Source organism: Symsagittifera roscoffensis, chromosome 6, assembly GCF_963678635.1.
Source record: "Symsagittifera roscoffensis chromosome 6, txSymRosc1.1, whole genome shotgun sequence".
NCBI classification, from domain to species: Eukaryota; Metazoa; Xenacoelomorpha; order Acoela; family Convolutidae; genus Symsagittifera; species Symsagittifera roscoffensis.
In genome coordinates this window covers 3,043,969-3,058,983 of record NC_087067.1, presented here as the reverse complement: position 1 = coordinate 3,058,983, position 15,015 = coordinate 3,043,969, and the positions used below count along the sequence as shown (strand labels likewise).

Sequence of the window (15,015 nt, the reverse complement as noted above, 5' to 3'; positions counted from 1 at the left end):
TAAATAATTGCCCGTAATTTGCAGGTTATTAACTTCGCATCAAAAATTTGGGCCAATTTTGGGAATTAATCATTTTTGTTATATCGCTTCCTGGGTAAACAACTAAATCCGATTACAACGACAGCCCCACATAACTCTATATTTAAATAAAAAATACTTTGAAAAATCGGAATCTAAATTTTCTTCTATCAAAGTTATCATTGAACGGTTTAATCGATATTTACTCAATATTTTTATTACCGTTGAAAACGGTCATGCAGAAATCAAATTTAACTAAATGAGTTCACCCAATTTTTTAAATCAATCGGGAAACAGTTCGTTTATAGACTTATTAGTGGACAATCAACCATCTCCGAGCCAAAATTCTTCAAGCCTATTCACGCAGCGAAACCAAAGCCATTCGTTTCGGATTTCACGAGAACAAAAGACGCCACTTTGCGAGAACAGCCGGCTGAATTGTTGTCTTCCGAGTGCGAATAGTTTGTTCACGAGCAGCGCCGAACACTTGTCGGAGAACGTAAGCTTGACGAATAGCTCGCTGCTATTTGAAGATTTACTGGATCAAGAAAATTCAGAGTACGTTTTCTTCGAAAAATAACTCATGAGAACTATGATTTTCTTGGTTAAAAAACTGGTAGGGTTTTAGCTAGAAAAAAAAAACACATTTAAAAATTATTAACAAACTTTAAAGGACAGTTATCTCTGAATTTTTCTAAGACTTCAGCTGAACCATAACTGTCCCTATATTTTCTGTGTTTGATTTGGAATGGCTTTAAAAATTACATTTAGAGCTTTATCGAATATTTTTGAATAACTCAAGAAATTATTTTGAACTTTAAAATAATTTGAGCAGGCGTATCGATATAAAGAGTTCTTGAAGAACTCATTCTATCGATTCGCCTGCTCTAAACTTTTAAAAATTTAGAACACAGATTAATCCCTGATATTTAATCAGAAGTAATTGAAAATGTGTTCTTTTCAGGGATTTTCACTCGCCGAACTTAGAAGACTACATACCTGATCTATCAAATCCAGTCGTTAATCCAACCAACCAATCAGCAAGCTTCAAAACCGAACACGAGGACAACCACGCGCCAAGTTCGTCATTCGGAAATAAACACGAACGGGAGTACGTCGAAAATAAAGAGTCGTTTCGGGTAAGCAAAAAGAACAAATCGATCACGCCGCACAGGTTAATTGAAAAGCGAAGACGAGACAGAATTAATCAGAGTTTGCAGGAACTGAAATCCCTTGTATTGCCGGCTGCACACACGAAGGTTAGAAAGCATCAGAGTTACAAGAAAACTGCCGCGCAAATTTAGATTTTCTTGATTTTTTAATGTTTTTTTTTAGGTATTCGAGGGTCATTTTTGTTAGTTTTAGAAATAAACAACTTTTCATAAATTTGAAAAAAATTGGTCCAACCACTAGCGAGAGAGGTAAAAAATTATGGCATAGGATAAGTTTTTCAGCGAGATTTGAGGTATCTCAATCAAAACTTGCAGGACTCCTCTATTAGTTCCCAAAACAGCTCATCAATTGAAAAAATGGGCATTTTTTTGAAGAGATCAGAAAAAGGGACATTTTTTGAGAAATTAGAAAAATGGGAAAAATTTAAAAATGGGCAAACTAAAAAATAGGAAAAAAGGGCTTTTTTGCAAATTTCCGCCAATGTTTTTGCAAATTTACGATCAATATTGTGATCAAAACACTTATTGCAGTTTTTACAGTAACCGGGTACTTCTCTTTGTTTGGAAACCAGTTTGCTTATTTTAATCAATTTATATTTTTTAGTCAAAACTGGATAAAGCGGATATTCTGAAGCTCACTATTGACCATATCAAAATGCTACACGAACACAACAAAGGTAATGAAATGAGCTGCGCCCTTATTTTTTAAAATAACAGAAAAAGCAAAACACGGAATTTGATTTTAAAAAATTATTCCATTTGTTCGTTCTTTGATTTATACTTATTTAAAAACAAGAAAGTAAATTCTATTTATAAATTCTGTTTTCTATTCATTCAGAAAACGATCTTCCCGCGAGAGCTGAAGCTTCAACTTCTAACCAATCACAATCGAGCAAATTTGAGGCCCATTCGTCTACGGCATACGTGGGCCAACACATCATGCTCGGGTATATGGATTGTCACCAAGAAGCGATCGACTTTTTAACTCAAGAAGCAAATTTACCAGCGGACCATCCAATAATCAAGCAACTTAACACACATCTTCTAAAACAGCAACAGAATTTAGATCTGGTCGCAATGGAAAGAAATTTACAATTCGCTCAGGAGTTGCGTAATGTCGCTGAAATGAACTCCAGCCCTAATTTTGACAGCCAGTTACAAATTGCGGAAAGTTCCGTTGAACAGGTGAAAACCGAACCAATTATGTCATTAAGTACGATTACGTCATCGACGCCTGAAAACACACCAGAAGCAAAAATGATTTCATTGGCCAATAATTACCCGACAACGCGCAACGGAACCAACAAAAGCGTGCAGTTTGGACCGGTAGCGGAAACATATTTATCGTCGTGCCATTTAACGAATGGTGTAGTTTCGGCAACTGTTCAAACGACTCCCAAGATCCGACAAAAACCGAAAATTCCAACCCCCGAAATGTTGCCCTCGTTTCCAATTTTTGCCATGCCGTATTTATCGCCCAGTCAAATGATAACAGCGGAACATAACAACTCGATTTATTCGGTTAATTAGTGAACTCTAAAATTGTATCTATGAATGAATATATATTTATGTACTGTTCCATATTTGGGTTGCTGTATGAAGCTTAGTTAGATAGATAGTTTACTCGTTTGTCCAGAATTCGTGTACAAGTTTATAGATTAATGGGTTGCGTGATTTTATTAATTTTAATCTGTTATTAGATTAAATTAAATTTTATTATCTGAAAAGATTTTTTTTAAAAAAAAAAGAAGCTTTTTGTAAAATTGATCCGAAAAAACTCCATACTTTCGCTCGCAAGGTGAAATCGTAGGCAATTTTCAAGAAAAATTCCAAATTTTTGACGAAATTTTTTAGATTGACAAACTTTACTACTCATGCTCTTCCAAAACACTTGAAAGACAATATTGATAAAAACATTTTCTACGTCAGAGCGCAGAGGAAAAATTTTATTGCGCGATCTTTCAAATATCGCATATTGGCACCTCTTTTATAGAATTTTGCTTCAATCAGCAAATACCGAAAAAAAATGTAAAATAGTAACAAAGGCTAGTGAGGAGTCGAACTTGACCTCCTTTGACCACCCGTTTCCCCACATCTGCTACTGGGTAAACTACTGAAATATGTTTTCAAGGTTGAATTATTATATCTGCGTCGTAATTCAAGAGGGGGGATCTAGGATTTTCTCGAGGGGGCGCGTATTTTCAGAAAAAATCGAAAGTTTTGTCGAATTTTTTTTAGGTCAATCAATTTGATTTTCTGAGCTCTACCAAATTACTGTAAAGACCCTATTTTGACCAAATTTGCTGCGCCGCAGGCGATTTTTGAAAAAAGGCCAAAAAAAAGTGTTTTTAGGCACTTTTGGTAACTTTGACCAAAAAATCGCGTTTTTTTGGAGCGCGTTCCCCTCTCAAAATTAGTATATTTTGGTGCCAAAGGCGCCTTTAAAAAATTTTTAGGTCAGTCAGCCAAAAATGGATCACTCAAAATAGTAAAAAGGGGGACCCTTTAGGTCGGCAAGAGGTCGAATCCCTGAGGGGAGGAGGGGCGTCTAAATTATATGCCTTGCTTTCTTTTTTTTACTTCAATTAGAGCAAAAAAGTAAAAAAAAAAGTGTTGACTTTTTCCGACCCCTCCTTATTAGCTAACTAGTTCCAATGGTCAATTAAAACGAAAATACGAAATAATTATTTAATTACTACACAAGGTAAATCCGGCAAATGAACAACATCAAAGGGTCCTAAAATATCTTTGATGCTTTGATATAATTTCGGCTTCAAATCAACACTCAATCACTAACCTAATCATTGCGTATTAATTCTTTTCAAAGTATACAATTAATGGTGAATTTGTTGGTAATAGATCCTTTTATCTTTAGTATCTATAGTCATTTTATTGGGTTATTAACTTAAATTTGGGCGTTGTCAAAGACGAGACGCACCTCCCTTGAATTTAGAGCTCAGTCTAGCTGTCTGTTCAAAACCAATTTGTAATCTAAAATGAATTCAAAAATAGAAAGTATCTTTTAACATTCAGACAATCTTGTTCAAGTGAACTAAATTTTCAATTGATATTTTCGAATTAATTTGTTTTGATGATGAAATGCATCAGGGCAAAAGTAAGGCGCGATGGTAAGATTGATTTGTGTGATGAAATCATTTTGATGATTTTGCGTAATTTAATAAGCGAGCTTATACATAGTACAATGCATATATGGGGCAGTTCATGGAATGATTTACTTCAGATATTATTAATATTCAAAAGACATCTCTGCGTTTCTGGACAATTTATATAACCAGGAACCACGAAATTTTCTGATTTGAGACAATTTAGAAAAAAAACTTTTTATTCAAGACTATTTTGAAAAATTCTTATTTGAGACAATTTCTCTCAGAAAAAATCTGATTCGAGATTGTTATAAAAAAAACTTCTAATAAGAGACTATAAAAAATAGCTTCTGATGACCATTCAAGAAATACACATGGGTTCAGTTTCAGAAAATTTGAAAAAAAAACAGTTTTCAGACCATTTCGAAAGAAGCAATTCTAATTTGAGACAAATTTGAAAATTCTGATTTCAGGTGACTTGGAAAAACAGAAAAAAAAACATTGAAAGAAAACTTTCATGGTTAAGATTTCATTTGAAATCCGGCTAAATGATTCAGAGTTGGCATATGCTTCTAAGGATACTGCATATGAGAAGTGTCGATTCCTGGTTATGACTAGTTAATTAAGTAATGAGTTGATGATGAATGATTATCTGAGCGAGTGACTCCAGTTGATAGGGTTGAACTTCAGCATTTCTTTCTCTTCTCTCTGTCTCAAACAGCGCTCAAGTTTCTTCCGCTCTGTAATTTCGGCTGCCATCTAAACTCACAACGCATTAAATCACAACGCATTTTAAAATCAAAACGACGTGGATAAAATTTTTGCTGATTTATCTTCAAATAGTTGCTTGCGCCGAAAAAAATTTTGCTTGCGCCGAAAAAAAAATTATGCTTTTCGAACTTAACTACAATGTATGAAAATGCTCGCATGACTACTGAGGAAACCATTTGTAAATCGCACAGAATGAAGTAAAAACTCAAAATACAGTTTTTTGACTTTTTGCCAACCAGACTAAGGCCAAATGTGCATTAAATTTTTCACACACAGGATCCAACAAAACTACATAGAAGCGAAGCTGCGCTTCGCAAACAATAACAAGAAAATGACAAAAAAGCTGCTTTATAAAACGAAATAAGAAAAATAGAAATAAGCCTCGAATTAGTGAAAACTTGCCACGTATCGGATTTGAACCTATAACAAATAGATTTTGAATTTAATAAAGTGAAGGCATCTAAAAAACTGGAAAACACGAAGCCACGTTATGCATAAATTATGAGTTTCAAAAAATGCGAGATATATTGAGTTAGAAAACTTCTGAAATCGAGTTTTTATTATTGTTATATTGTTTGAAACAAATAGCTTTTTCCGGTTCATTTGACAATTAAAATGCATCAACTGTGTTAACTTAGGGTTGCAAATTAAAAATCGATAATTAAAATGAGTCAACTGTGTTAACTTCGAATGTCAAAGTTAATGCTATCAAAAAACCGTAAAGGTGCCACCAAAATTGGCATAAAAGTGCCACCAACAAAAACTATACAAAAGCCTAGGCCAGAAAAAATTAACAAGCCTCGAAAAAGAAAAATTTCAAACCGGACAAAAAAAATATTATAAGTACAGATGAAGGAGCACCAGCGAATAGAGAAAACTAGCAAATGAGAGATTTCTAACACAAAAGGAAAATGAATTCGAGCTTGATTTAAAGCAGAAACAAATTCAAAGAGCAACAACAAAAAATTTCAAAAAAAAACATAGAAGATCAATTATTTATTTAGTTTTAAAGCACCCATATGCAAAATTAGAAGAAATTAACAGGTGTCTTCGAAAATTTAGCACAAAAAATAGAACTAAAATAAGACAACAAAAAAATTTTGTTAACAGTTTGAGCTGAAGATCGTCAGAATTTTGGAAAACAAAATATTCTGATTTGATAGCAATTCAGACTTCCTGAAACCCAATTTATTACTTTTCAAAAAGGTAGTTGGCCTTTGAAATAGCGACCTTTGAAAATACCTGCAAAACATATACTATAATGTTAGTTGATTGCTCATAAAATAATTTCAAAAAATTTAGAGCGAGGCCAATAAAAATTTATGAAAAACGAACAAAAACCTTAAACAAATTCAAGAAAAAAAAACATTTCTTTGATAAAAAACTTCTTTTATCATAAATATTTCTTTAAAAAAAACAAAAATTAATAATATAATTTTAAATTGAAAATTATGAAAAAATTATTCGTTCAAAATATTCTGGGAAAGTGATTTGAAAATTTCAAACTTTTCCGGAAAAAAATTATTCAGACTGAAATAACTCGCTTGAAACAAAATTTGAAAATTAGAAAGGTAAAAAAACTCAATAGAATTCAAGCCAAAAATCGATCGAAATCTTTCCTGTACACAACAAAATAACATACATGAACCATCTCTAGAGCATCTACAAGCGCGCCATTTTCAGTTCATTTTAAGTTTTCACGATTCTATAAGCAAAGATTCTATTACCAGTACCAGATTGATATAACTCTGCTAATCACAAGAAAAGAACACTAGATATCAATAACACCCAGGCCAAAATCTTAATTCGGAACAATATTCCAAAATGAAACGAGGCAACATAATTAGCTCAAATGGCTAGTTACTATACAAAAATTCTGCTACAAACATTTATGTTTTTTTTTCTCTCCAATTTTAGTCTTTTTATTTTTCTATGAATAATGTGTAAGAAGCGTGTATTCATGATAAAAACCAGGGCCGAATTTAGGAGGGGGGCGGACCCTCCTCGAGAAAACACTAGATCTACCCCTGCTCAAAACCAATTCAGAACAGAAGCAAATCAAATCAATTAGATTATGAAAAACTTAGCCGTTTGCTGAGCAAGTAGCATAGAATGCTTCAACCGCAGTAATAATTGTGGGAAAAAACTTTTTAACAACAAACGACGTTTCATGGATTGGTTTTCGAAATATTTTTGGTTTGTGAAAAGTGAAAGTGAATAAGTGAATAAATATGTAACATGCAAAAAGCCTAGATTATAAAACCCGTTCAAAAATTTAAATTGTCAATTGATGTTTTACAGCTGGTTAATCTACATAGAAATGAAGGCATTAATAGCTCTAAATCAAATTTGAGTCTGAACTGCTAAAAAAATGAGAAAAACGCAAAAATTTCAACTAAAGTTCGAATACGAAATTTTTATTTTCGAAACCGAAGCACGATCGCGAAGATTTCACAAGGATACCTCACTTGGTACCTGTCTTGAGGCAAAAAAAAAATTGGTCGGCTAAAATCCACCTTATTCCAGAGAGTAAATAAACCAGCCGAAATACAAACCAACCCAAAACGCTCAGATTATATAGGCCAGCCGAAAAGTTACATCATATGAATGAATTTGCGTAACTTTCGTAACTGTTACATAATTGTTACATAGCAATTACACAACACTTACGTATTTTCGGCTGGTTTACACTTCGCCTGGTTTATATACCATCCCTATTGCATAGTGCTTTCCCACATGTCGAAATGTTGGTACATACTTTTTTGTTTTCGTCGCGGAACGACTTCATCATGTCGAATCTCTTCTGTCGGCTCTGCAGCTCGTCCTGAATGGTCCTCCTGTCCATTTCTATGAAGGCCTTGCTCTCCGTCAGACGGGAACTGAAGGCTGTCTTCTCACGCTCTAACTTACTTGCCATCTGGTCTTTCAGGATATCCCGAATCTCCCTCCTTCAAAATGAAATCTTTCAGGTTTTGTCTTTAAAAATTTTTCTGAAACTCCTATTTTAATTTATTCTCATGTTATTTTTGCTATTAATTAGAAAACAAATTTCATCTAACAATCGAACGCATGCATAGTTTTCTCCTTCAGAAATTACCTGTTTTTCAACATCCGGACGTAAACTAGGCACTAAATTTTCCCTGTTTGATGTCAATTACAAGCAAAACAAATTTGTGAGATCAGCTTCTGACAACGCCAATAATTTCTGATTTTATCATTATATTACACAGAGGCGAAGCGGAGCTTCACAGAAAGTGCTGCGACACAAAAATAAAAGAGCTGACGAAGAAACAAATTAAACATAGGAAACAATGCTGTCAGTTGCTGTGCAAGTAGCACAGAATATTCCAACACGGTAATTCGTGATTTACGTACAACTTAACAAAATAAGAAAACACATTCAAAAAACTATATTTTGTTTCTTAACTTCCATTTTTTGTTTTTTTTTTGATAACGGGCGGTTGAATTAAGGAACACTGCAAGAAAAAGGTTTATTCAAAACTGGTGGGTACTTTGAGTCTGGTTTAATGTCTGAAACTGAAAAGCAGAAAAATTCTGACCAATCTTTGGAAACAATGACACCAATTTTTTTTGCTTTTTAGGATAAAAAAAAGTTTTTACACTATATTTCATTCCCATACTACGAGAAGGACTGAACAAAAATTTTCCGAAATCTCATTCAAATCTAATGTGGAAACAAGGATATCCGGTTACTATGCGAGTAACACAGAATGTTCCGACCATAGTCTTTAAAAAACTACAATAAAAAAAAATTTTTCTCAAATTAGTAAAGTTTTTTCTGCGTAGTGCGATAAAACAATCTGACTTAAAACTACAATTTAGGCATATTCGACAAAAACATTAATGTAGGCAAACAGGACAACAAAGTTTGAAACAAAAATGACGAGAAAAACAAAAAAAAAATAAAATATTTTGAAAAATTCAACATTTTTTTCAAATATGTTTTTGCAGATATTTTTTGAATTTTTTCCAAAAAATTGTAATCGAGTAAAATTGAACAAGACATTATAAATGGCCCAAATTCAGCATAAACAAGCGGGCTTGCTCGCGATACTCGCTCGAGTTTAGACGAAAAATTGAAAATCAAACCGGTTTATCTCGACAGTGGGAAAACTTGTTCAAAATTTTCAAATGTTCAAATTACGACTAAAGAGCTTTAATATGATATATCTCTCAACCCTGTTCGATGATCATTTGTGGTAGCTGATTTTACGCAGAAAACAAAAAGAAAACAACTAAAACACTCCCGAATTCAAATTTTCGCCCCATTTTTCAAATGGTCGGAACAAATATCTTCCCGATGGTAAAAAAATCCCAGAGCAAAAATAATCTATAATTATTTGAAAGTCAGTAAATACTGCACTGCATCAGATATTGAATTTAGCAATTGAATTTCAAAAAAAGGAAACCAATTTGACGAAATTTGAAACCCAAACCACTAATCAGACAAAAATTTGATAGAAAAAAAATTTGTCTGTAGAATTATGAACTAGGCAGTCTAATTTCGAAAAAAAGAGCAAGTCAGCAGCATTTACACTTGTCAGTAACTGCACGTGTTTCTTAGTTTTTTACATATTTGTATGAAAAATTGTTAAATGGAAAATTTTCTAGTTCCTGATAACAAGACACTTGATCTGGCAATTTTTAACATCTGGAACACGATTAGAAAGAGGGTTAAATTGACCCTCATTATGAAGGTTTTGTGATGCTTACAGTCGTAAAAGCAAACAAACAATGCTTTTATAAGCCCTTTATAAGGAAGTTGAAGCCAAAAACTCAAACTTAATTCCTTGAAAATCAAATTGTGTTAACCTGTATTGCTCTTTAGCTGCAATTGAGCCGTAAACTGGCGTTTCATAAGTAGAGTGATATCTGTGAAACTCCCGCTGTTTCATCGCCGTGCTGCGCTGGCTTAAAGCATCATGAGCATTCACAGTCTCAAGACTGACTGTTCGTCTGCTCGACCATGGGGGATGAAGTGGGTCTACTTTATTGAGAGAACGGATTCCCTCCACTTCTTGGAACCGGGGAGTCAAACGAGGCAATACGGCCATTCTAAAATCAATTCAGAAAATTACATAGGTGATATACTTAATATCGGTCCATCGAACTAAACGAAGGTGAAGGTGATATGAAACTCAAATCTAAGATGAAGCGTAATATAAAACCAGACAGCTCTTTTCCACTTTCCCGACCACTCGTAACAATACCAAATAATATTGTTAAAAACTCCACACCGCAATTTGCATGAGTAACAGTTTGTTCAACTGTTCACGTTTTCTTGTTTTATTGCAGTCAGAAAAACTTCCAGAGAAAATAAACCGAAAACCGGAAAAAAGCCAACCAGACAAGCTAAGGAATCACAACATTCAACGAGTGCTACAAGAATTTTTCAAAACAATTCAAATCTTAAAACACTAAATCTGATATATTCTTTTTAAAGTGATAACTAAGCCAACTAAGATGTTCAGGCGTTTTTAACGACTTGTAACATACGTATGACTACGCGGACCAAGATCCGGCATCAGTTGATAATCGATCTTTCCCTATTTCAAATTATACGGAAATTGATTAAGCAAAACACTGATGTTAAGCAATTTCAATCTCTTGAACTTACCATGACTCCAAAATCACCTGTAATATTAAAATTTTGAACAAATAATTACAGCTGACAAAATTTTTAAAATCTAAGATGCAAGTACCAGCATGTTTTCGGTAGGATTTTAACTTGAACATTACTATCGTTCAACAAAATTGATGTTTGTTATAATTTGCTGCTTGCTTGGGTCAGGTAATTCTCTAAGTTTCTTATATGAACGAACAAACGTTGCTTTCATCATTTTGGCAGTCTGGAAATATTCAAACTGGTTCAAATCTAACAAAATTAGTGAAAAAAAATTTGAAAAGAGGCCAATTGCTTACCTCGTGAATAATTTGATTCAAACTGTCATTAAATATGTATATTGCTGATCGTTTTTGATAGGTTTCTCAATCTATAAATCTGAAATAATTTTATAAGACAAGGCGCTGTTATGAAAGTTGCAAGAAACAATCATTGACTTAAAACTAAGCTTTTGCAGAAATGGAGAGCTGATATGTTGAAAATCTACATATCCGCGTATTATCTTTCTATGCTAACATAGTATTCATGAAGTTATTGATTCAGTCAATCTTTGTTATAAAAATATTTTTTGTTGTTTCAAGATTTGCATGATTGAGAAGCTATAATATTGTTTGAAACGAAAATTAACAAAAGAACATGTAGAGATAAACATTAGAAAAAAAAAGTTGCTCTCGAAGAAAGTCTGTGCAAAAGTTTGAGGAAATAATTAAAGCTGTAAAACCAATTATGAACAAAGCTATTTTCAACAGACTTCAAAGTTAAAAGGATAAAGCTTAACGAATGGGACTCAGTGTCTTCAAGACTTTTGCTCTAAAACAAATTTGTCACGAACTTTAGAAACCATAAAAATAAGAAAAAAACTGAATCCAACAGATGTAAAAGCGAAAAGGATAAAGCTTAACAAATCAGGTTCAGTGTCTTCAAAGAAAACAATGTCAGATGAACAGTTTCGAATTTCACAAATCCCTATTCAACAAAAAGATATGTTTGACCCAAACCCATAACGCACGTGCAATATAGTTGGTGTTTTTACCTTCTGATTTCTACATTTTGAACGAAAAAAAATCTAATTTTTTTTTTCAAGTATATCTCCGGGTGAAGGCTTTTTTTTGCTCCCCATTGAGTAAAACCAAGTCATGAGTCAACAACAACTGACGGAATCTCAGCTACCAATTACTCATGAAGTGCTGATTGAAACGGAGACAAAATTCAGAAATGCGCTAACAGCAAACAAAGCGACAACAGAATCAAAACAAATCCAAATAATCAAATTAATCCCCCCATTCTCGAGAGAAATTGTAAAGTCCGCTGAAAATCTGTCGCAGGCTTATCGGAGTTGTGCTTCCGATATACTAAAACAATTCCCCACTGTAACATTCGCCCGGAAGATACATATCGACGGAAAATAAAGCTAGGTTCTAAGACGACTGGCCTACGTCTAAACAGAGCTCTACATGCTTTTCACCGTCTCTACCAAGCCAGTACTTTCGGTGGTCTTTCTAACATCGGGTCGACAAACAAAGTTTCTGGTTTCGGCTTCGGTCAAAACACTCAAATTAACTCAATTACATGCAGAAACAGTGAGCTCATGGCTGGGTCTCAGTATCCCCAGACCACGAGGTCACTCCTAAAATCAAGGCTACTACTACTGATTGAATTATTATTGTTTTTGTTCAGTAGATAAAAATCATCATCTCCATCGAAGATGGATCAACCCTTTCCCCCAACTCCTAGCTTCTCATCTTGGTAGAATGAATTCAGATGTTAATTAAATTCAACTCAGGACATGACAGGGAAGCTAAAAGTTTATAAAAAACACTATCAGTTCCAGTCCCGAGACCCCTCCGGATTCCTGAATCCGGGAAAATAAGGCTCTTATTCTCCTTCCGGAAGGCTGGTTCTCCACCCTTCACCGTTGTTCGCAACGGCCTTGCAACTAGTGTAGCGACACAATAGTTGCAACTCGGAACGGTCTCTGCTATTCCTGCAATCTGTTGTTGTTTCTCAATCACAATTTCCGTTGTTATCGTCAGCGCAACTATCGTTGTTGTGTTTTTCCTCGACTTTTTTTCCAAAATGGCCGTTTCTGACGTTTCTCAGAAATATGACGTCATAATTCGAATTTTTAAAATTTCAAAATACCAGAATATTTTAGCCCTCACCGTTTGGCCAATCGTTGTAATAACGCTCTTATTCCTTCAAAATCGCCAATTCGGAAGGTTCACTGCTAAAATTTCGAATATGCTGAATCTGCATTTTGATCCATTCTGGTCGAATGTCACATACTCCCCGGACAGTCCGGTCAATGTCCTCATTGAATGTCGCAATGTTCGTAAAATAGGTACAGTGTCATCGAACAGAATTTACAAAATGCACGAAATTACTTTTATCCACGTCGCATCGACTCACTGCAGAATATAAATGGCATTATACTACATCACTATAGCCTTCATATTCTTTCATTAATCTGCACATTGAGGATATTACCTAAGATAAAACATATCTTCCGACTTCAAATGTCAATGTCCTGATTAAAAAATTTTTCTCCTAGATTTAAAAGGGGTTGGTTTGCAGGACGGCCCTGCCAACCAACAAGCTAAAATTATCCTACTATGCTTCTTCCCTTCGGAAATCTGGCTCAGAACAATGAAACAATCGCCCTCTTCGAGAGATTACTCAAGCCTTTCATGTCACCACAAAGTGATCAGTTCTCCTAGCTGATTAAAAACAGTCATGCAGCCTGGAATGTTTAAATATACTCCTTCACTCAAGCCTTCCTAAATAAATAGTAAGTAAGTGTCTCTAAAGCCACTTAACTAATATCAAAATGCAAATTTATAAATGCAACAACTTCAAAACACAACTAAATGTTTCAGTTTTCAATTACAACTTGGTTGCTTAGTTTCTCACTTGAGTTTTTCACACACATAAAACAATTCTGAGTTTTAACTTTTTTTCATCACTCCTTTGTTTTCTTCTTTTTTCGTCGTTTAAAAGTTCTAAAACTTCTAAATTCTTCTAATTTCGTCTCTTTTTGCATCTCGTTTTTCGGCCATTCGTCAATGTTCCATCTCTTCCTCCTGTGATACTGACTCTGCGCTTTCAGTTTCTGTGTCCTGCAACACGTCGTTAGCTATCCTGACGCTGTTGGAAGCAGTCCTCCAACACTTCTGATCTTCTACCCTCTGTTTGCAACAAGGTAGGGGACCCACGTTAGATTCTCTGTTCCTGCAGAAGCTGTTGTGGAGACACAACGTCACATTTCTCTCCAAATCTTCCTTTAACATCTCTGCCTTCTCCTTTCCACTACGTTCACTTGTCCTAGAAATTATCTTCACAGCGGTGGTCAGTGCATTCCGATGAGTCACGAGAGCTTGCTTGAAAGCTCCTGCTCCAATGTCCAGCTGATATTCACTGTACACTCTGCCGTGCTTGGACATATGCTTTTTAGCATATTCGTACAACCATGCAGTCATGTTAGCTCTGAACCATGGCATCATTCGTTTTCTTGCCCATATCTTCTTCACTTCCATCGGAATGTTTAGAATTTTGCACATTGTCTCAATAAGATCTAAATCTTTTAGACAATCCAATTTCCGCAACTGTTCTCTCGTTGGCGCTTCCTGTCTATTGTTCTCTCTTACGTGAGCTTCCAGCCATCGTATCGCCATCATAACTCCCACTATCACTATTGTTATGGGCTGTGATGAGTCTGGTAAACCCATGGAGAGCAGCTCTCCAGAGTCCCAGATCAACACCAGATTACTACGCTTGGGATACCACCAGGTCTGCAGCAAGCAGTGGCAGGGAAACTCGTCATGCGTCAACATGATGCTCCTCCAGTTAAGTTTTCACGAAGCTTCCAGTAATGGTTCCACTTCCATCATCACTCGGTGGACTTCATCATTCTCGTCTACTGTATTGTAATCTGTGACAGTTGATCCTCTCTGTTTCTGTCTCTCAAAGTCACTGAAGTTCCCGCTCACGTATCCCATGAACTTCTTTCCCAGTATCGATTTCAACTCCTCCTTGGTTCTCTCTGGAACTGCTGAGAACATCTTACATAGCAACTCGTAAGATTTTTCGGACATTCTCGTTAGTCTAACACACTTTGGCACTGAGAAGGCTTGATCCACGATCGTTCTCGTACTCTTTACCTCCACAGCTACGAAATGTACCGGGTATCTGCTCTTGCACATTGAAGCCAATGCCGAACCCACCAAATATCGTGCTCCTGATGGTCTACAAAAAGTCTCACTGTGTCTGATGTTCATTTCCGTCTCGATCGCTTCCCTCCATTTTCCTA

The 15,015-nt window shown here is 35.0% G+C and overlaps 2 protein-coding genes across 4 annotated transcripts; one reads left to right on the top strand and one right to left on the bottom strand.

Annotated features, from left to right (window-relative positions):
- Positions 1–66: 66 nt before the first annotated feature.
- On the top strand, positions 67–2,877 carry LOC134848034 (hairy/enhancer-of-split related with YRPW motif protein 1-like). Its single transcript, XM_063865362.1, has 4 exons — positions 67–576; positions 983–1,277; positions 1,795–1,867; positions 2,029–2,877. The coding sequence occupies exons 1-4, from the start codon at positions 278–280 to the stop codon at positions 2,718–2,720; spliced, it is 1,359 nt and encodes a 452-aa protein (XP_063721432.1). The 5' UTR covers positions 67–277; the 3' UTR covers positions 2,721–2,877.
- Positions 2,878–4,173: 1,296 nt separating this feature from the next.
- LOC134847638 (uncharacterized) lies at positions 4,174–11,262 on the bottom strand. 3 transcript variants are annotated; one of them, XM_063864788.1, is made up of 6 exons: positions 11,009–11,134; positions 10,704–10,720; positions 10,583–10,632; positions 9,899–10,141; positions 7,824–8,013; positions 4,174–5,053 (listed from the first exon to the last, which is right to left on the bottom strand). In XM_063864788.1, exons 2-6 carry the CDS (start codon positions 10,704–10,706, stop codon positions 4,943–4,945), a joined length of 597 nt encoding a protein of 198 aa, XP_063720858.1. In that variant the 5' UTR covers positions 10,707–10,720; positions 11,009–11,134; the 3' UTR covers positions 4,174–4,942. The 3 variants fall into 3 exon arrangements, with proteins under 3 accessions (XP_063720858.1, XP_063720860.1, XP_063720859.1); XM_063864790.1 differs by lacking the exons at positions 10,583–10,632; positions 10,704–10,720; positions 11,009–11,134 and adding an exon at positions 11,159–11,262; XM_063864789.1 differs by lacking the exons at positions 10,583–10,632; positions 10,704–10,720.
- Positions 11,263–15,015: the final 3,753 nt, after the last annotated feature.